The following is a 21,964-nucleotide window of genomic DNA, read 5'->3' as shown; positions in this document are numbered from 1 at the left end:
TTTATTTTAATTTATTGGGCAGGGGCTCTCTATGTAGCTCTCGCTGTCCTGGAACTTGCTATGTAGACCAGGCTGGCCTCAGACTCAAAGAGACCTTCCTGCCTCTGCTTTGCTTTTGTTCCTTACTTTATTTCTGTATCGTGATGACTGTGGTTTCTGCTCTTGTTCCCCCACCTCCTTTAGCTCTGTTCTTCAGATTTAGCACTGCTCAGTATGTTTCCCTCCTTCTTGTAAGAAGCCTCAAGCACTGCTTCAATATCATCTGCCATTTTCTCAGAATTCAGAGTCCTTTATCTACCATTTTCTCTAACTGCCTGTTCAGGCTCAGGTACCTGGTACTAATATTCTGAAAGAGACTGTTGGTGGTGCTGGGACCCACAACTGTCACTGTTAGCTCAGAGCCCACCTGACACCTCAGGACCGAGGAAGGTGTCCAGGGGCTGTGAGAGCTGGCTTCTCCTTCAGTTTAGTTAATGGCCATGACTTGTTTGCCATCAGCGGGTTCTAACCGTGGAAACAGAAGCTACCAGGTCTCTAGAGCCATAAACTTGGGGATGGGTCGCTTCAGCTATCCTCCCTTAGTCAAAGATAGTTACTGCCTGTTGTTCTCTTGCGACACTACAACTCCCAGCGTTCCCCTGGGGACACATTTCCCAGAAGCTTTTGCATTCCCCGTTAAAAAGCGGGGGCCACCTCGAGTCCTCTCTCTCTCTCTTTCTCTCTCTCTCCTCCCTTTTCTTCCCCACCTTTCCTACCGTGTCTGCCCCCCTTCCTGTTTGTTGCCCCTCCTCCATTAAAGTGTACCCACGTGGGACCGCCGCGTGTCTGTGTCTTTTCCTCGCATAACCGTCTCTGCCGTCTAACCCGCAGGAATTAAGAACAATACTGCCCAAGGTGGTGGCCCACCTTTAGTCCCAGCACTTGGGAGGCAGAACAGAGCTAGTTGCTAAACCAGACCAAGGATTGTAAAGGATTGCAAAGAATTGGGAACTAACCGTATCTCTGATGGTAGAAACTGTGTGTTTATGACCTTTCAAAATCTGAAGTATAGACTGGGTTTCCTTTGAGTTTGGTTTTCAAGACAGGGTTTCTCTGAGTAGTCTTGACTCTCAGGAACTCACAGTGTAGGTAAGGCTGGCCTCGAACTCCCAAGTGCTGGGATTAAGGAAGTACACCACAACAACCTAGCCAACTATTAGGCTGGTTTTTAAATATGGTTTTCTGTTGTTGTTTGGGACAGGGTCTCAGCATGTAGCCCTGACTGCCCTGGAACTTGCTAAGTAGGTTGGGCTGGCCTTGAACTTGCAGCAGCTCCCTACCCTGTCTCTCTCCATTCTGGCATTATTACCTGCCATTGCCCATTGCTCCTGCCTGTGTAGTTTTGATTTGTTCTTAAGTTGTGTAGCATGTTTGTGTTTGTATAATGAGTAAATATGCCTGTCTTTTATCCTCTTTATCTGGTTTTGGCCTCAAGATCCTGCTGACGTCATAAAAGGAGTTAAATTCTGAACTCCTTATAGGGTAAGAATACAGATTTACTGATGGAGTAATGAATGAACGAGTAAGTGAACAACTGTAGAAGAGAGAGAAAAATCCCGGGCAATAGTAGCGCATGCATGTCTTTAATCCCAGCACTCAGGAGGCAGAGGCAGGTGGATCTCTGAGTTCAAAGCTAGCCTGGTCTACAGAATGAGTTCCAGGACAGGCTCCAAAGCTACATAGAAACCCTGTTCAAAAAAAAGAAAAGAAAAGAAAATCTGTTAAAGCCAGGTGATGGTGATGCACATCTTTAATCCCAGCACTCGGGAGTCAGAGGCAGGAAAGAAAAATCAATCAGAGAAATAAATCAAGTAGGGAAAAATGAGGAATATTTGAACATGACAATTTTTAAAAGTGAAAGTTTATAATTTTGCTTCTTTAGCCTTGTTTGTGTAGTCTTTGGGTAGACATTCTGAAATTACCATTCTGTTCCCAAGTGGAATTCACTTTGGTAAAGCAGGAGCATCTACAACCTTTATTCAGAGTTTACAGTTACTATGACAGCCACAAAGAAACAATACAAGGAGGAGGATCCAAGAAGGAAAGCCATGCGGCAACATACCTGAAAATTGCTTGGCTGGGAATTATGGCTTCCAGGACAGTCAAGTGATTCAGGGTTTTTGTGAATCTAAGAACTTGAGTACGTTCAACACTCCAAATTAGACCCAGAAATACCATCTTTCTATCTCTCTATTAAGTTGATAACTCATAGTTAAACTTTCACAAACTTTACTATAGTCTCATTGTCATGTGATGGATAAATTGATATATTTCAGAACTGCATGTGATATTTGTAATTATTTTCAAAATTTAGCTTCAAATTGACCTTATTTGCTTTTCGTTCTTTGGATTTCGCTAATTTTAGTTTAGAAAAGAACTGTATATTTTTTCCCTGTTCAGATTCAAACACTGCATATGACCAGTTACCATGTGATTGATGGCCTTGAGTACTTCAATCACCAGAACTAACTGTCATACAGTTAACACTTTGTTAGATAGATAGGCAGCCACAGCCAACAATGAAGCATACCAAGTATGGTAGTACTCAGCTGTACACCCATCTCTCCAGAGACTGAGGCAGGACAGTCATGAGTTCAAGTCCAGCTTGAGTTACATATTGAGACCTATCTCAAAAGAAAAGTGGAAGATGCAGACATGATGCATATATCTGTGCACCTGTTTACTGGCACGTGTGTGTAGAGGCCAGTGGTTAACATCAATTGTCCTCCGTTCTCCCCCATTTTTTAAAAAGACATGATCTCTCACTGAATCTGGAACTTGTTATTTCAGCTAGACTGAGATCTGTTTGTCTTTGCCCCACATCCCATCCCGGGGTTTGAGGTACATGCTGACACACCCCCAGTTTTTATATGGGTACTGAGGATCCAAACTCAGGTTCTCATGCTGGAGCATGAGACTATGTGTTTTGGTTTGGTTTGGTTTTGGTTTTGGTTTTTTGTTTTGATTTGATTTATTTGTTATTTTTGTTTGTTTTTATTTTTTCCTTGTGACAGGGTTTCTCTGTATAGCCCTGGCTGTCCTGGAACTCACGCCGTAGAGACCAGGCTGGCCTCTAACTCAGAGATCCACTTGCCTCTGCCACCCAAGTGCTGGGAGTAAAAGTGTGTGCCGCCACCACCCTAACTTAAATTTTTGGGTTTTTTGTTTTGTTTTTTATTTCAAGACAGGATCTCACTATGTAGCTCTGGCTGTCCTGGAACTCATTCTGTAGAGCAGATTGGCTTTGAACTCACAGAAATACACCTACTCTGCCTCTGCTTCCCAGGTGCTGGGATTAAAGGTGTGTGCTACTACACCTGGCAACTTAAACTGTTTTTGACTTTACTTTTTGTCTTATTGTTGTTTTTTCAAGACAGGGTTTCTCTGTGTAGCCCTGACTGTCCTGGAATTCAATCTGTAGAACAGGCTGGCCTTGAACTTCACCTGCCTCTGCCTTCTGAGTGCTGGAATTAAAGACACTACCGCCAGACAGCGACTTAAATATTTTAATAACTTGGTCAATAATACTACTATAAATCTTTATATATTATCTCATTTAATCTTCATAACAAACCTATCGCTCCTATGTAACTGAAGAATAGAGAGGTTAGCTAATGTACTTATATGTAAGTCAGTAGCCATGCTTTCACACCGTACCAATGGCCTAGCTTTAGAAGCTCAGTTCTTAATCATTCCACTGTGCTACTTCTGTGTACAGGTCTTAGATACACACACTGGCAAGGTGATGGCGTCGTGTGCCTATAATCTCAACCCTCAGAGTCGTAAAGGAAGGGGGATATCTGTGGGTCTGCAACCTGGTCTAAAGAGCCAACTCCAGCACAGCCTGGACTACACAGGGAAATCCTCTCAAAAAAAAAAAAAAGAATCCCAGCACCCAGGAGGCAGAGGCAAGTGGATCTCTGTGAGTTCGAGGCCAGCCCGGTCTACCAGAGCCAGTTCCAGGACAGGCTCCAAAGCTACACAAAGAAATCCTGTCTCTACAAACCAAAAAAAAAAAGAAGGAAAAAAGGAAAAAAAGAAAGAAAAGATGTACAAACTGTGCAGTTGCTAGTGTGAATAGTTGTGTGTTTGTGCTGTATGTGTTTTAAATGTGTTTTCTGTATGTGGATACACCTGTATCTGGTAGCCAAATGTCAGTGTTAAACCTCTCACAGTCACTGTTTTTTCCTATTCTCCTGCTGAGCTAGCCCTCTGATTCAGTTGAGTAACCAGCCAGCATTCTCCGGGACCCTCCTGTTTCTGCCTCCTCAGCTCTGCTGCTACAAGTTAATGCCGCCATATCTAACTTTCCCAAGGATGCCAGGGATCAAACTCGGGTCCTCACATTTGTGCAGCAAGAACTTTACCCTGGGTCATCTCCCCAGCCTAGTGGCACATATTATAGTCTAACAATGAGCTGGATGTTGTAGGAAATAAAAAACAGTAATAAACCAACCTTTGAGGTGTTTATGTTGCGATTGGGGAAAAGAAATACACCATAGGAAGTAGCAGTAAATTGGCAGCATATAATTGCCTACCATCAGACTCTCTATACCTAGTAAAATAATGCATTTTTTTGTTAATGCCCTAATCATATATACAGTTGCAGAGTAGGTATGTAGTTAATTTTGACTGACTACAAATAATGTTAAATAAAAGCATCCCCACTTTCACAGTGAACGGACCTAACTTATTGTGGCCTAGGTTATTTGTAAGAGAGAATTCCTTGCTGTACTGTGATTTGTAGTAGACAAGTCATCTGCATTTTTGATTGGACTGTGTCTAGACTGTCGCACATTTTGTCCTCCCTTCAATGCTGGCACTGAAACCCAAGACCTCTTGCATGCTAGGCAGATGCCTCACCACTGAGTTACATGCCCAACTTCTTTTATTTCTCAGACTGGCCTTGAGTTTGAAATGTTTTTGCCTTAGCCTCCCAGATACTAGTATTGGGAGGCATGCACCACTATGCTTGCCTCTTAACTTTTTTTGGGTTGTTTGTTTTGGGTCTTTTGAGACAGGGTCTCTCTATGGAGTCCTAGCTGTACTAAAACTCATAGAAGTTTATAGAGTAGTACAAAAAACTTTACCTAGATTTTGTTGTTGTTGTTGTTTTGGGTTTTTGTTTGTTTGTTTTGTTTTGTTTTTCGAAACAGAGTTTCTCTGTGTAACAGTCCTTGCTCTGTAGACCAGGCTGGCCTCAAACTCACAAAGATCTGCTTGCCTCTGCCTCCCAAGTGCTGAAATTAAAAGTGTGCGCCACCACTGTCCAGTGATTTTCCAATTTTTAGCATTTGCTACATCCTTTTCTCCTTTTATATATATTCATATCAGAATATATAATATGCATAGACTATATATAAACTGTATTATTTGGGAACTACTTGAAAATAGGATGCTACTGAGTCCCCTCTGCTTTTAAATGTATATTTGCGAACCACCCCAAAAAGCAGTGCCTTAAAATCAGAAATTGCTCTGGTACAGTACTTTATCATTTTATTCAAAGATGGCCGGTTTTCACAGTAGTATCCTTTAGAACGATATAAATATATTTGACCCTTTATGCTTTACACTTTGTAGTGTGTGGCGTGATGCTCATCATGACTCCCCTCCTACCACTTCCTGTTTGATTCTAAGAGCAATATAAGTAGGTCCCCTGTCCCCTGAGTAGTCATGCAAACAGGACAACTGGCTTGATTTGATTTTTTTTCTTTCATATGATTCAGTGGAGCAGCGTGACTTCATTGGAGTGGACAGCACAGGAAAGAGGCTGCTCTTTATGGCTAATGAAGCAGACTTGGATGAAGAGCTGGTCATTAAGGGATCCATCCTGCAGAAGTAAGCCCCAGGGATTGTCTTCTTGGCAGTTCTCCTTTTCTTGAAACCAAATAAAACCACCCACCATGGGAAAGAAGGAATGAAAACTAGATTATACTGTGTGAAACTGAGAAAAGTATGTGAACACTTTCCCCGGAGACAGGACACCAGCTTTTCTTCACAGCATGCACACAGCGCTCCCTAAATCTTCTCTTAACAGGGTAGAGCCAAGTCCTGCACTGAGGGAGAGTGAAGCCTTGGGGGGCAGGGTACAGTGTTAGAGAGCCTCCTTTTAAGAAGAGCTAGAAAGAGTGACATAATTCACCATCGGTGGTGGTGATGCGACCACGTTGTTAGGAAACAAATCTCCAGAAGTTTACATCTGGAAAATATGAAACTCTTATCTCGCTCAACACAATTCCCTGTTCTCTCCCTCCCATAAGTCCCTGGCAATCACAATTCTACTTTGTTTATCAGCTAATTTGAGTAGTTATGTATCTTCTGTAAGTGAAATGATACATATTTTTTTTGTGGTTGACATTTCATTTTGCATGATATCCTCAAAGTTCATCGTGTTGTATCCTATAACAGAATATCTTTTTCTTTCTTACTTATTATCTATGAAATGTGTATTAAGAACCATTCTTGGGGGCTGGAGAGATGGCTCAGTGATTAGGAGCATTGCCTGCTCTTCCAGAGGTCCTGAGTTCAATTCCCAGCAACCACATGGTGGCTCACAACCATCTGTAGAGAGGTCTGGCGCCCTCTTCTGGCCTTCGGGCATACAGACAGAATGTTGTATACATAATAAATAAATAAATAAATAAATATTTAAAAAAAAACAAGAACCATTCTTTTTTTAAATTTTTTTTTATTTTTTAATATTTATTTATTATGTATACAATAGTCTATCTGTTTGTATGCCGAAGGCCAGAAGAGGGCACCAGACCTTATTACAGATGGTTGTGAGCCACCATGTGGTTGCTGGGAATTGAACTCAGGACCTTTGGAAGAGTGCTCTTAACCACTGAGCCATCTCTCCAGCCCACAAGAACCATTCTTAAACATCAACAAAGTATATAGAATTCATAATCACATTGCGTCCTAGGATCTTGAGTGTATTCCATCTACTCATTTATTAATTTATTTTGAGGTTTACTTATTTTTATTTTTTTATGTATATGGGTGTTTTGCCTGCATGTATGTCTGTGCATTGTGTACATTAGTGCCCATGGAGACTAGAAGTTGGCATTAGAGCCCCTAGAACTGGAGTTAGTTACCAATGATTGTAAACCACTGTGTGGGGGTGCTAGGAATAGAACCTGGGTCCTCTGCAAGAGCAGCAACTAATTCTTAACTGTTGAGCTCTCTCCAGCACCTCCACCTCCTTACAGATCAGGGTTACCCAGCAAAAGCCTCTTGTTTTTGTTACCTTTGTTTTTATCTGGCTTTTTCCTCCCTAAGGGTACTTGCACATATGGTAGCTGGTTCCTTTTGTTGGATTTTTTTTTTTTTAATGGAAGAGCAAACTTAAGTTCAATAGCCAAAGTTTAGTGATAGGGCATGTTATCTTTATTATAATCCTTTATTTTTAATGTAAATTCTTTTTTATTTTATTATTATCATGTTGTGTATGTGTCCGTGTGGATATGATGTGTAGGCTTTGGCACAAGTGTCTTGGCATCCATGTGAGGTCAGAGGACAGTTTGTTGTGTCCGTTCTCTCTTAACCTTATGTGGGTCTAGGGATCGTACTCAGGCCGTTGGGCAGTCACAGCAAGTACCTTTACCCACAGGGCCCTCTCTCCCGTGCTTTATGTAAATTCTGTACCTGTCTCTTTCACAGCCTCCTGTTCCCCTCTTAGCATGCTGTCTAAAGGGCAGCTGGCCAATCATCTAGACCCTAAGGAATGCCAGCTTTCCCTTGAGGCAGGCAGGTGGATCTGTCCAAGGCCAGCATGGTTATCTACATAGGGAATTCTAGGTTTAATATAAAGATATGCTGACTCCTCAAACTCCAGCAAAACAATAAAGGGAACTTAGAAAGGTAAAGGCTACAGAAAAACGGTTTCCTCAGCTGAATGCAGTTTAGTGATTCTTTAAAGAATTCCTATTGTACAGCCAGACAGTGGTGGCACACACTTTTAGTCCCAGCACTCTGGAGACAGAGGAAGGCGGATCTCTGAGTTCTAGGACAGCCTGGGCTACACAGAGAAACTCTGTCTGTCTTGAAAAAAAACCAAACAAACAAAAAATCCTGTTTTATTTCTGACAAGCATGTGTTTTTAATAATTCAAAACTGTAAAGTATTTGTGCCAAACACTTAATAAGAAAATCATGATCCTCTTCCCACAATGCTATGTGGTTCGCTTTTAAATTCTAGTCAAAGGGTCAAGGGTGGTTTTTTGTTTTTTCCTGGAAGGGTAATAAACATCTAAAAACAAGCTTTTAAAGATTTCTTTTTAAATGAAATAAAATGTTCACAAGTTCATCTTGGAAGGTTTAGGCATTTGTATCTCGGGAGATAAGGACATTTGTCAAGACTGCATAGAACATGGCCAAATCTATTTTGGGACTAATGATATTAAAAAAAATGGCTTAAACTTCAGTTGCTTTGTGTATGGAAAGTCATGAATTTATCTAATTTAGTGTCCCAACTGATATTTAACCAGCCCTAATTCCTAAAATAATCTCTCATTTTATGATAAGGAGAGGTGACATAGAAGGACTGCTTTCTATGCCAAAATCTGCCAGTTGTGGTAGCCCCTTTAATCCCAGTGCTCTGGGGGCAGAGGCAGGCAGATCTCTGAGTCCGGGGCCATTCTACATAGGATAGCCAGGGTTACATAAAAAAGACCCTATCTCAAAAAAAAAAATGAAGAAGAAGAGGAGGAGGAGGAGGAGGAGGAGAAGAAGAAGAAGAAGAAGAAGAAGCAGCTAAATTCAAAGCACTGAACTTTTGTTCTTACTTTTCCATATTTTTTTTTCAGTTCTATAAAGAAACTTGCCTATGAGAAAGCTTGTGTCTTTAGACATAGCTATATAGGCTGCAGAGAGCTAGGGAAATCTTCCAGCTGTCTGCCTGTGTGAGGAAGCGTCATCTTGCCAATTCCAATCGTGAGTCTTCAGCAGTACAAATCAGCTTGTTCTTGGCTTGCTTTTTTTGGCGGGGGGTGGGGGGGTGGGTTGGTTTTAGCTTTTTTCAAGAAAGGGGGTTTCTCCGTATAGCCCTGACTCCTGGAACACCCTTTGTAAACCAGGCTAGCCTCGAACTCACAGAAATCCATCTGCCTCGGCCTCCTGAGTGCTTGGGATTAAAGGTATGTGCCACCATGCCTGGCTCTTAGCTTTCTTTTTAAAGTTCTGTTTTCTTGAATGTACTAAATTTGTTACCACTATTCTTCTATTGCCCAGCTTCCAAAATTTATAGTTGTCCCTTCTCCTGGTCTTTTTCTTTGTGAGTTTGCAGCTTTGAGTTAAAAACAAACAAAAACCTTCACTCCCATATTAATGAGTTTTCAGAATACATAGTGCTTAATGTCTGTTTCGTCTTCATCCAGGATTATTTTCCTATTTATTTTGTCTCTCCCCTTCTCCTTTCTTCCTCTTCTCCATCGTCTCCTCTCCTTTTCTGTTCTCCTCCTCTCTTCTCTGCACCTGCCTTACTCTACTGTCCATCCTCTCTCTTCCTTCTTCATCCAGTCTACGTCATATGCTTTCACGCTCCCCCCATCCTTACTTGTTCTTTTATTCTATCCACCTGTACAGCTTTCAATTTTCATTTTTTCTATGTACTTCATATACATATGAGAAATATGTGTTCATATTTTGTATTGTGCCGTGATGCACATGTGGAGGTCCGAGGACAGCGTGTGGGATTAGTTCTCTCCTAACACCATTTCAGTTCTAAGGTTCAAGCTCAGGTCATCAAGCTGGGCAATAAGCTTCCATCCCCACCCTTCCCATTGCCCTGTAAGCTGGGACATAAACCCGGGGCCTTGTGCATAGAGGCAAGCTCTCTACCACTGAGCTGTATCCCTAGCCCAACCCTCAACTTCTAAACTTTATACATCTGTTTTGTCAACTACTTCACAGATTTTAAGTTTTTCAAGGGGACTATTTTGTATTGGTGTAAATTTGCACCATTATAAATCTATAGTTTCGATCTTAATTGAACTCTCAAAACCATGCTACAGTCTTGCTGTCTCAGACCAGCCTTCTATTCCTCCCAGCAACTATTTTCAGACATCAATCTCTAATAAAAGACACCGCTGCTGCGCCTTCTTGGGAGATCCCAGCGAGCAATTCTGACTTCCTGATTTCCCAGCATCCACTCTGCCTGCACGCTCACCGTCACTCAGATTCCCCTAGTTTTGTTTCTGTGGTGTCTGTAGTTGAGGGATCACCTCCCTTCACTTCGGCCTTTTATCCCGTGCTCCACTGCTTCCCCACAGTCTCTAGGCTTCCCTCCTCACAGCTGTGAATGCACTGTTTCTAGGATAAAGCACAAGTTCCTCAGGCTTCGGTCAACCGCTGTCCTTACCCCTCCAGTCATTATTCCGACAACTACACACCCAGCACTGCAGCCCTACCACACAGCTAGGAGAGCTGCTCAGGATTCTCTGACGTCCACATTCCTTTCTTATTCTAATTTTTATTTATTTATTAGTGTGTATAAATGTATGTCTATGTGTGGCTATTAGAACTAGAGTTAGAAATAAAGGTGTCAGAACAACCCTGAGGTCTCTCAACATTTTATCTGTTGACTCTTTATCTCTGGTGGTAATGTATGGGGTTTTTTGTTGTTGTTGTTGTTGTTGCTATTTGTTTTTTGGTTTTTTTTTTTTTCAGGCAGGGTTTTGCTGTGTAGACCAGGATGGCCTCGAACTCAGAGATCTGCCTGCCTTTGCCTCCCAAGTGCTGGGATTAAAGACATGCACCACCACCTCTCAGCATAACTTCATCTTTTTTTGTTGTTGTTTTTTAGATTAATTTATTTATTATGTATACAGAGTTCTGTCTGCATGTATGCCTACTCGCCAGAAGAGGGCACCAGATATCATTATAGATGGTTGTGAGCCACCATATGGTTTCTGGGAATTGAATTTAGGACCTCTGGAAGAACAGCCAGTGTTCTTAACCTCTGAGCCATCTCTCCAGCCCTAACTTCACTTTTTAAAATAAAAAAATTTAAAGGCAATGTTTCACTATGTAACCCTAACTAGTCTAGAACTTACTGTGTAGAGCAGGCTAGTATTGGCCATACAGAGATCCACCTACCTCTGCCTCTGAGTGCTGGAAGTAAGGGCATGTGTTGTCAGGGTTTCTGTCCTGCCCAGTTCCCACAATTGTTAAGTCCCAAAGAAAATCACACAAAAGTCTACATTAATCATAAACTGGTTTTCCTATTAGCTCAGGCTTCTTATTAACTATTGTAACTTATATTAGCCCATTATTCTTATCTGTGTTAACCACGTGGCTCAGTACCTTTTTCAGCGTCGTAGTCACATCTTGCTTCTTCCATGTCTGGACAGGACTGCAGAGGGAGCGTCCCTCTTCCCAGAATTCTCCTGTTCTCATTGACCCGCCTATACTTCCTGTCTGGTTGTCCCACCTATACTTCCTGCCTGGCTACTGGCCGATCAGTGCTTATTTAAAACATGATTGACAGAATACAATTGTCCCACACCAGGCATGTGCCACCATGTTTGGCATAACTTAAAGAAACTACTTTATGGCTTCCCTTGAGCAGATCCAAGTTTTCAGCTTCACTACCTTTGTGCGTTGGTGCCACTATAAACTAAAGGCTACTGGAACGTAAGTCCTGTGTTGCTAGACAGAGAATCTGATAACTAAGATGGCTAATAGGTGGGACCAGATTTCACCACATGTGTGTTTCTAAAATTACAATTTTTTGATTCTTGGAAGTTTTCATTTAATATTATCAGACTGTAGATAAGTGTGGAAGATGAAACTGCCAGTGAGGGTACAACACTGTAATACACCCGTCCTTCACAGTCTTTCTGCACACAGGGCACCAGTGAGGGTACAACACTGTAATACACCCGTCCTTCACAGTCTTTCTGCACACGGAGGGTACCAGTGAGGGTACAACACTGTAATACACCGTCCTTCACAGTCTTTCTGCACACGAAGGATACCAGTGAGGGTACAACACTGTAATACACCGTCCTTCACAGTCTTTCTGCACACAGGGCACCAGTGAGGGTACAACACTGTAATACACCGTCCTACACAGTCTTTCTGCACACGGAGGGTACCAGGCACACACATAGTACACTTACATACATGGAAGCAAAAAATAAAATAAGTAAGCCTAAAAAACAATTTTTTTAGAACAAAAATGCTAGCACCCACCATGCTGGTCTCCCCAGGCTGGGGCGTAGGCATCATTACTCTGACCCTTCCGCCTCTTCTGGAGCCCAGGACCTGATGATAGACTAGACTAACGTTAATCTGTATTATCTGATTATGAACCTGTTCTTTCCTGTTCTTCCTACAGGCACCCGAGAATACATTTCCATACGGGCCTCGTGGATGCCCATCTCTACTGCTTGAAGAAATATGTTGTGGATTTCTTAATGGAAAATAGGTAAGAAGGCCTACAGATTTTGAGCATTCTGTTTCTCAAACTTTTTAGTTTTGCAATTCTAAACCTACAGTTTTTTAACAAGTATAGGGTTTTTTTGTTATTAGTTTTACCTTTGTTTATATGTATGTGTGTGGGTGTGCGTGATTACAGATGTTCTTAGAGGCCAGAAGCATCAGATCCTCTGGTGGTGGAATCCCAGGGCATTGTGAGACGCCTGACATTGGTACTGGGAACTGAATGCAGGTTGGCTGCAAGAGTAGTATGCTTACTTAAACCCTCAGTCATGCAGGGTTTCTCTGCATAGTCCTGACTGCCCTAAAACTCGCTCTGTAGACCAGGCTGACCTCAAACTCAGATCCATCTGCCTCTGCCTCTCAAGTGCTGGGATTAAAGGTGTGCTCCACCCCCAGCTTTGTTTTTGTTTTTGAGACAGGGTCTTACTATATAGTCCTGGCTAGCCTGTAACTGGCTGTGTAGACCAGGATCACCTCAAAATAAAAGAGATCTGCCTGTTTCTGCCTCCTGAGTGCTGGGATTAAAGGTGTTTGTCACCTTGCCTGACCCATGAGGTATAGTTTTTAACTAACAAACTACCTTGTGATTTTGGTTTTCCACGATAGGGTTCAAACTCTTTCTTTGTTTGCAGTGCTTGGATTGGAACCTAGGGCCTTGTGTATCCCATGTAAATGCTTTGCCCAAAGTCTTCTTAATGTCAGATAACAGTTTATACAAAGATCACAGCTGGTTTTCATTTCTGTTTTAGAAATAAATCAGATTATCTACATACTGTTACTTTGCTTATACCAAAGAAACCCTGATTATATTTTGGGGATTTGCAAATAAGCCAGCAGAATTTTTAAATAAAACTTTAAATAAGCTGCGTGTGGTGGTGCAGACCTGTGATCCCAGCACTTGGCAGGTGGAGACAGGAGGGTCAGAAGCTCAGGGTCGTCCTTGGTTACACGCTGATTAGAAATACAGCTGGAATTCTAAGAAGAGTAGATAGGAAAAGACTTAATGGTGCAATGACTAGGAGGCTAATTCCGTTGGTGGCTTGTGGATAAGTTCCTGCCTTGAACAGTGCTGGTAACTGAAAAGCAGTCACTACAGCAGCCAAACTCCCCCAGAGAGTTTGGCCAAAGAATTTTAGCTTAAATTCTAGCTCTGAGTTGGACATAGCAAGGCAGGCCTGTACTGCTCAGGATGCTCAGCAAGATCACAAGTTCAAACCTACAAGAGCTATACAGTAAGTTCAACACCAGCCTTAGCAACTTACAATAATAAGTAAAAATAGGACTGGGAATATGATGCTCTTCAGAAGTAGGGCACTTTCATAGTGTGCACAAGTCCCTGGGTTCAGGCCCCATTAGCACCAAAAAACAAAACAAAACAAAAATCTATCTCTTTGGCTGATGGGCCAGGATATATATGAAATAAAGGAAAAAGAACTAAGCCCAGTGCTTCACATGAGTGTCTGGTACCCATGGAGACCAAAATAGGGTGTCGGCAATCCCCTGAGCCTGGAGTTACAGAGACTGTTGTAAGCTGCCATATAGATGTTCAGATCAAACTTGGGTCCTTTGGAAGAGCAGCCAGTATTTTTGTTTGTTTGTTTTTTGTTTTTTGTATTGTTTCAAGACAGGGTTTCTCTGTGTAGCCTGTGCTGAAACTCACTCTGTAGATCAGGCCGGCCTTGAACTCACAGAGATCCGCCTGCCTCTACCTCCCAGAATGCTGGGCTTAAAGATGTGCGCCATCACTGGCTTAAAAAGAAGGAATGCTTTCTAAATACTGTCAAATAGAATTGTGGCTTTTAGATCCAGGGTGTACAGGCAATTTTACAACAAAGCCAGCCTTATCTTTGTTGCTGCAGCTCATCTGTAGCTCATCTGGACACGTCAGTTTGCTGCTGCAGCCCTGACAAATGTAATAGAGTGGTGTGTGCTCTGAGGACAAGCTGCCATCTGTGATGACTGTGACTGCCAGGGCTGCCAGCTGGGGCTTCTCCTCTGCAGTCCGCTCTGACGTCGATCCGGATCCTCAGCCCAAACCACATCTGTTCCCGTCCCCATCTGCCCACATCTCCCAGAGTTGCTAGAGTCAAAGTGCACATAGTAAAAGTAAATTTCGATATAAAGTGTATCTAGCTGGGTTTGGTGACTCGTGCCTGTAAGTTAAGCACCTGGGAGGTGGAGACGCGAGGGATTGCAAATTCAGGCCAGCCTAGGCTAAGGGGCAGGAGACCTTGTCTCAAAACAACAACAAAAGAACAAACAAAAATGATATACACACGGCACTAAACACTGAACAGGAAGTTATAAATCTTGAAACAGGTAGTCCACCCTGGTACAGTGGTATATTCCTGCAGCCTGAAGGTACTTTGGAGTATTGTATCCAGCTACTCAGCTGGTAGCTTCATTTTAGGCCTAATGTCAAGATGTTGTGTGCCACAATGGTTCACAATAGCCTTGCGTTGTTCCAGTTCTTAGCACAGCTATGGGCAACCTCTCCGGCTAGGTCAGCTGCACTGTATGGGAATACGTCTGACGTTGAGCGCCAGCAGAAGGGGCTGCGACCTGGCAGGACGGCTTCATGTCTTTTCGAATCACTTCCCTGAGTGCTGATAAGGACCGTGTGCCAAGACTTGTCTGCTTGCCCGCTGCCAATTCTGTTTGCTCCATGAAGGCCCTAAACGTCCTCCAGCTGTCTGTGCTTTGTCCCTTCAAAAGAACTGACTTGTTCTCCAAGGGAAGGGACCAAGGAATATTTGCTATCCGCATTGGTATTGAAAACAGACCAAAAAAAAAAAAGCTAAGAATAAGTGTTCTGCTGTTTCATTCTTGTATTCATATGGAAATTTTTAATCTCCATCAAAGGACCAAGAGAAAAAAATCCCATTGAAATTCGATACAGGGACTCCTAGCTTACACAGAAATGTTCAAAGATATTTGATTTGATCCTTTAAAAATAACATAAGACCATGTACTGTGTAGCTCCAGGGTTCATAATTTCCCTTCCCTCCCTCAGCCTCTGCTTCTCTCTTGCCTTCTTCCTTACGGCACATGTGTGTGGTCCTGTGTCTTAGTGGGGCCCCTGGTAGAGAATGGGTACTGACATCAGCAGCGAGGGTTGCGGTGCTGTTCACACCCCTCCCTCGTGCCTCGTCTCTCAGAGTATTATAACTGCTTAGACACGTTCACAGTCTGCTCCCCCGCCTGTTTGACCTGCTCTTTCTCCCTTTCCCTGTCTTCGGCCCACCCTACTAATAATTCCTTTAGGTATTAGAAACGGCATTTACCAAAGCCCAGCACAGCAACTGACATATAAAACATGTGTGATAAATACTAAATAAATTAATCAATGATATAAAAACCTGCACTCTCACCCACCTGTTTTCATTTTCTTTATTCAATAAAAGTTAAAAGCATACTGGATGCCCCCAAAGCTGAGTTCAGTCCCCAGAATCCACACGGTAGAAGGAAAGAGCCTGCTTGCAAAGTCTGTCCTCTAATTTCCTTACACAGCAGTGTGGTATATGCATACACACTCACACATGCAGGCACAGGAGGCACACATTGTAGATAAGCTAACAAATAATGTTAATTTAAAAAGCATATCCGCTATACCAAATATCAAGTCCTTTCTTCCCCCATTAAAGATTCATTAGACCCAACAACCTATCATCTCCTCCCCCCCCCCCCCCAGGGGACTTCTTCATAGCTGTTCTTTTTTTTTTTTTTTCTATCATCTTTTTTTTTTTTACATTTATTTTTTTACTTACTTACTGAGAGAGAGGAAGGGTAAGAGAGTGAGAGAGTCCTATTTTGGGCATTCATACCCTGATATGTATGTGGAAAAGTCTGACAACAACTTGGCAGGAGTTGATTCTCTCTGCTGTGTATGTCCTGGGCATGGAATTCAAGCAGGCAGGTGAGCATCTCTGCAGCCCCTGACATCCTGTGATGCCATCAGAAAGAAGTTGCTTCCTGGGACCCACAAAGGGCAAATGAAGAAGCGTGTCAGCTCTGGCCAGCTACTCGCTGCTCCTTTCTAGGAGTCATTCTCTGCATGAGTTACCTCTGCCCTCGGTGTCAGTCTCAGCTGAGATATTACAGTAGGTTGAAGTTAACTTTGTGGGAATTCTTTAGCAACCATTAGTAAGTACAACTGCTACAATATTTGGAGACCTGCCCTTTTGAGTAGATGGAATTTAACTTTTCTTTTTTTGGTTTTTAGAGATAGGATTTCTCAATAGCTTTGGAGCCAGTCCTGGAACTTGCTCTGTAGACCAGGCTGGCCTCAAACTCACGAAGATCTGCCTGCCTCTGCCTCCCGAGTGCTGGGATTAAAGGCGTGCACCACCTTCGCTCAGTGGGATATGATGTTTTTTAGGAACTACTTAGGGATAGGAATGAATTCTAAATTTGCAGAGAGGCTAGGTTTGGTGGCCCATGCCTTTAATTCCTGCCTTTTAGAAAGCTGAGGGAGGAGGATTGGCCACTAGTTCAAGACCTCCTAGATTACAATGTTAGACCTTGTCCCAAAAATGAAAAGATCTAATGATATGTCATTATAATTATAATCATTATAATTCAAAAGCTGAGTACTTAATTAGTGTGTCCAAAGCCCTGGGTTCAACCCCCAGGATGAAATAAATATATAACAGACATTGTGGCTTGTGCTCACAATCCCAGCAGTAAGGAGACGGAGGCAAGCAAATCCTAAATTCTATGCCAGCCTGGGCTACATGTAAGACTTTGTCTCACAACAACATCTCCACAGAGCCAGCCATGACAGTAACGCCTGTAATCCTAGCCCTTACAAGGTAAAGGCATGAGGATCAAGAATTCAAGGTTGTCCTTGGGTGGACAGTTAGAGGCCAGCCTGAGCCATTAAGACACTGTCTCTATGTAACAAAAAAATAAAGGCCTTCTATCTCATCGTCTGGACATTGAACTCTGCCTGTACCAGGCACACATGTGGTATGCACACATATGCAGGCAAAACACTCCTATACATGAAAAAATAAATTTAAAGGGGGGCGGCAGGCATGGTGGCGCACACCTTTAGTCTCAGCACTCAGGAAGCAGAAGCAGGCTGATCTCTGTGAGCTCCTGGACAGCCAGAGCTACACAGAGAGATCCTGTCACAAGAAAGAAAAGGAAGAAAGGAAGGGTGGGTGGTGTTTTCTGGCAAGATTGTTTGACAGCACTTGCTCTTCCTGAGGACCAGGGCTTACTCTTAGCAACCACATGGCAGCTCACAAACATCTGTAACTCCATTTCCAAAGGATCTAATGCCCTCTTCTGGCCTCCACAGACATATGTGCAGACAAAATACCCGTACACATAAAATAAATTGGAATTTTTTTTAAAAAAGTGATTTAAGCTAGTTGCAGCAGTAGCTGTAGCCCCAATGATGGGGAAACAAAGACAGATGTCTTTCTGAAACTCACTGGGCATCAAGCCTAGCTAAATCAGTGAACCCAGGGTCAGTGAGAGGTGGAAATTGATAGAGGAAGGCACTTGACAGCCACCCCTGGCCTCTGTATACATGCACTTATGCACCCACAGAGACATGTGTGCACACATACATCTTACATGCCCACAAACAGAATAGCCTGCTTTCTCGTGGATGGTTGCTAATGAGGAATCAGAGCACCATGTTATATACTGCATGTATGTGTAAGGATGTACATACATATACATACCATGAAGCTGGGACTTTGTGGAAGGACCAAGAAAAGGGATTCTTATATTTTTTTTCCCACTTCTGTCTTAACCTTTAAAGGAAATCCAGATCTTTGGCTTTTCCTTGAGTACAAATAATTTCTGACCCAGAAGGATACAAAATTCTCACATTTGGCCACTCTTTCTTTCTAGGTCAATCACTTCCATCCGAAGTGAACTGATTCCATACCTAGTAAGAAAACAGTTTTCCTCAACTTCCTCACAACAGAGGCAGGAAGACAAAGAAGAGGATCTAAAGAAAAAGGAGCTGAAGTCTTTAGGTTGGTGTTTGGTTTGGTGCAGTGAGATGAACAGGGGTCGAAGAACCTTGGGAGAGAATGGCATCCCAAGATGTTCACTTAAAACAGCCAGCGTCTAGTTTACAGGACAAAATGGGCTAGGTGGCCTTACTCTGGGTGCGCTTGATCACACAGTTGGTTCCTGAACTCTTCCAGGCTGGGCTGATCAAGCCTCCAGACCCATTATTTGGTCCATCCTTTTTGACTATGCTCCCCACTAAACCATAGGTCTTCAGATTTTCCTTACCGCATCTCAGCTTCCTGGTTCTTCAAGTTAGACCTACCACCTCTGTCAGTGAGGGAAGGTGATGAAGCAAACAAGTACAACCAGAGGCCAGCCAGACTGTCGAGATGGAATGCCTTGATTGCCCTCAGAGCCCTGTGTCCTGCCCCATCACACAGAGTGATGACAGAGTGGCATGGTGGCTGCAGCCACAGACTGGCTCCAACATCTAAGATTCATTATACTGGACTGTGGTGATGCACGCCTTTGATCCCAGCACTCAGGAGGAAAAGGCAGGCAGATCTCTGTGAGTTCGAGGACAGCCAAGGCTACACAGAGAACCCCTATCTCAAAAAAACAACAAAAAAGAATTAGAAAGAAAAAAGAAAACTAGAATAGTTACTGTGACTCCAAATGCTGTGATCACCTGCATACATGCTGTGTGCTTTCATGATTTACAGAGGTTATCATTTTCCTTAGTGATGCTTAATTATTGTTTTTAGGCGTTTGGTTTGCTTGAAAGCTTTGATTTATTGTTGTTTTGAGACTATGTGTTATGTCTTATTATGTAGCCTTGGCTGGGCTGAACTGAGAGAGGTTCACCTGCCTCTGGCTCCTGGGTGCTAGGTTTAAAGGTGAGCATCACAATGCCAGCCAACCTTCTTTTTAGGACTTCTTTTTTTTTTTTTTTTTTTTTTTTTTGGTTTTTCGAGACAGGGTTTCTCTGTGGTTTTGGAGCCTGTCCTGGAACTAGCTCTTGTAGACCAGTTTTTAGGACTTCTTAAATATTAGTTTAGTGCTTATAACATTTTATAGTGCTTACCGTATTTCAAGCATATAAGAAAATCCATTGCCTGTTTTAGTTGACTTGGTCTTTCAGCTGTGGTGGGTTCCTTGGGGTCCAGACTTAGTGATGAGTTTCAAGGAGAGTAGGAAGGAATATTAGCCACACCTGCTTCTAAGACCTGACTGTATCTCAGGAGGCAGAGACGGAGGCAGGGGGTCTGTGAGTTCCAGGCCGGCCCAATCTACATAGCAAGGCAGGCTGTCAATCAATCTGTGTCCCCATGCCATCTTTCTCTTTTTTATTTACTCTGGATGTTTGCTCTGAAGATATTTACAGTTTTATAAAAAATGACAACACTCTGACTTTGGCTCCATATCATGCCTGCTGGAATGCCTTTCGAGGAGACAAGTGGGAAGATTTTTCTAGCTCACAGGTGCGCTGCTATGTCCACATCATGAAAGAGGGACTCTGCTCTCGAGTGAGCACCCTGGGGCTCTACATGGAAGCCAACAGGCAGGTGAGAGGATGGGCTCAGGGTCTTCCTGCCCTCAAACTAGACCATGCTTTCTCTTACTATTCTCATTAGGGAAATGGTAACATTCACAGTCTTCACTCCTAAAGATCAGCAAGACTTGAATTGTCAGGGGAAAATCCAAAGACAGGAAGTCGGTGAGTTCAAGGAAGCGCTAAGATCTCTAGGGAGATTAGCTTCTGAGCTGTGGCTGCAGCAGCTCTCCTGTTTTTCAGGGTGAACATTTGTATAATAACTACTTCTAAGTAAGCAGACAAAGCCAAGCATGATGGTATATTCCAATAACCCCAGCTCTCAGCAGTGAGATGTGCAAAGTGGAGGCTACCCTGTAGCAAATTCCAGGCTAGCCATGTTTGCTCACACCTGTAACTCCAGTACTTGGGAGACAGAAACAGGAAGATTTTGTGTTGAAAGCCTGCTTGGGTAGCATAGCAAGACCTGTCTGGGTCGGGGGTGGGGGGTAATAAAATAGATAAATATTGTATAGTCACATAGTTTAATGAAGTAAAACAACAAAGGAAACTTCCTCAAGAAAGCAAAAAAAACAGCTGGGAATGTAGCCCCATTGATAGCACACAGGAATCCCCGAGCTCGCTCCCCAGTACTGCATCAGCTGGTGTGGTGCCCATACTCCCAGCATCAGGAGACAGAGGCAAAAAGACTAGAATTTCAAGGACATCCTTGGCTACATACTGAATTCAAGACCCAACTGGGCTGCATGAAACCCTGTAGGGATTTCTTGCTTGTATTTTTGTTAGTGGTGTTTAAGGTAAACTGAATTTTAAAAATATAAAAGGGGGGGGGAGGAAGAGAGAAAGAAAATTGAGTGACCAGATGACTCGAGATAGGAGTGTCTATGGAGAATTGTCTGAAACACATCAGTGAAAGCATGGAGAGAAAAGGCTAAAGATGTGGAGGTTTCTTCATAGTCTTAGAAGCACAGGAGGAAGGAATATTGAGACCAGCAAATGAAATTGGGGAGGAGTGAAGCGCTGAGGTAAAAATAGGCAAAGTTAGTTGAAATGAGATAATAAAAAGATTAACTACTAAATAGGGCAGTGGTGGGACATCTTTAATCCCAGCTCACTAGAGGCAGAGGCAGGCAGACAGATCTCTGGAGTTCGAGCCCAGCCTGGTCTGCAGAGTGAGTTCCTGGACAGCCAGGGCTACCCTGTCTTGAGAAACAACAGCGAAAGATTAACTACTGGCATTGTTCCTAGTAGAACTCTGAAAACTGTCACTGGGAGGTAAGATAAGATGTAGATAATAATAATAAAAATATTATTGAAAACTGAGATTTCTCTGGTTCATGAATCTTGAAGACTCTTAGTAGGCAGGGCAGTGGTTGCACAGCTTTGATCCCAGCATTCGGGAGACAAGATAGGATTTCTGTGAGTTGGAGGCCAGCATGATCTACATAGTGCATTGCAGGACAGCCAGGGCTACATACAGAGACCCTGTCTCAAATAATAACAACAAAAGACTCGTACTAGCTGGTAGACATAACCTCAGCCCCAGATATTAAGTTGCCTTCAATGTGGATTGGTTATGAATCCTGGGGAACCCCAAACCAGAGAACTATAAGAAAACACAGTGTTCCCCACTCTTACTCAGGTCCAGAAGCAGGTTTATAAACAGGCTGAGGCTGGAAAGACACCCTCTGATGGTGCAGCAGATAGGCACACAGGGCCGTGACTGGAGTGTCATAAAAGAAGACTCATGGTACTGTAGCCAGTGCTAACAAGACCTCGCCCAGCTAGCATGGCCACCACCTACAATGGTTTGTACAGCTGCCCTGTGTTGTCCATGCTGGAGAATCACAGATACATGCATTCTCTTCCTTCCAAGTAGGTTATGACCAAATCACTTTGTACCTTCAACCTGCTTTTCAGGCAAGAATAATATAAACTTCTTTTTCTCGTTTCC

The 21,964-nt window shown here is 42.9% G+C and overlaps 1 protein-coding gene across 1 annotated transcript in view; it reads left to right on the top strand.

Moving 5' to 3' along the window:
- Eif2b3 (eukaryotic translation initiation factor 2B subunit gamma) overlaps positions 1-21,964 on the top strand; it is a 62,568-nt gene that overhangs the window by 25,316 nt on the left and 15,288 nt on the right. The window contains exons 5-8 of the mRNA XM_041652196.1: positions 5,766-5,877; positions 12,379-12,468; positions 18,351-18,478; positions 19,833-20,023. Of these exons, the coding sequence (XP_041508130.1) occupies positions 5,766-5,877; positions 12,379-12,468; positions 18,351-18,478; positions 19,833-20,023 (521 nt within the window). The remainder of the gene's footprint in view (positions 1-5,765; positions 5,878-12,378; positions 12,469-18,350; positions 18,479-19,832; positions 20,024-21,964) is intronic.

This window comes from Microtus oregoni, unplaced genomic scaffold (genome assembly GCF_018167655.1).
Source record: "Microtus oregoni isolate MIOR12 unplaced genomic scaffold, Mior012 000005F_ref0000423, whole genome shotgun sequence".
NCBI classification, from domain to species: domain Eukaryota; kingdom Metazoa; phylum Chordata; class Mammalia; order Rodentia; family Cricetidae; genus Microtus; species Microtus oregoni.
Note: the sequence above shows the minus strand (reverse complement) of the source record. Positions and strands in the feature narration are given on the sequence as shown.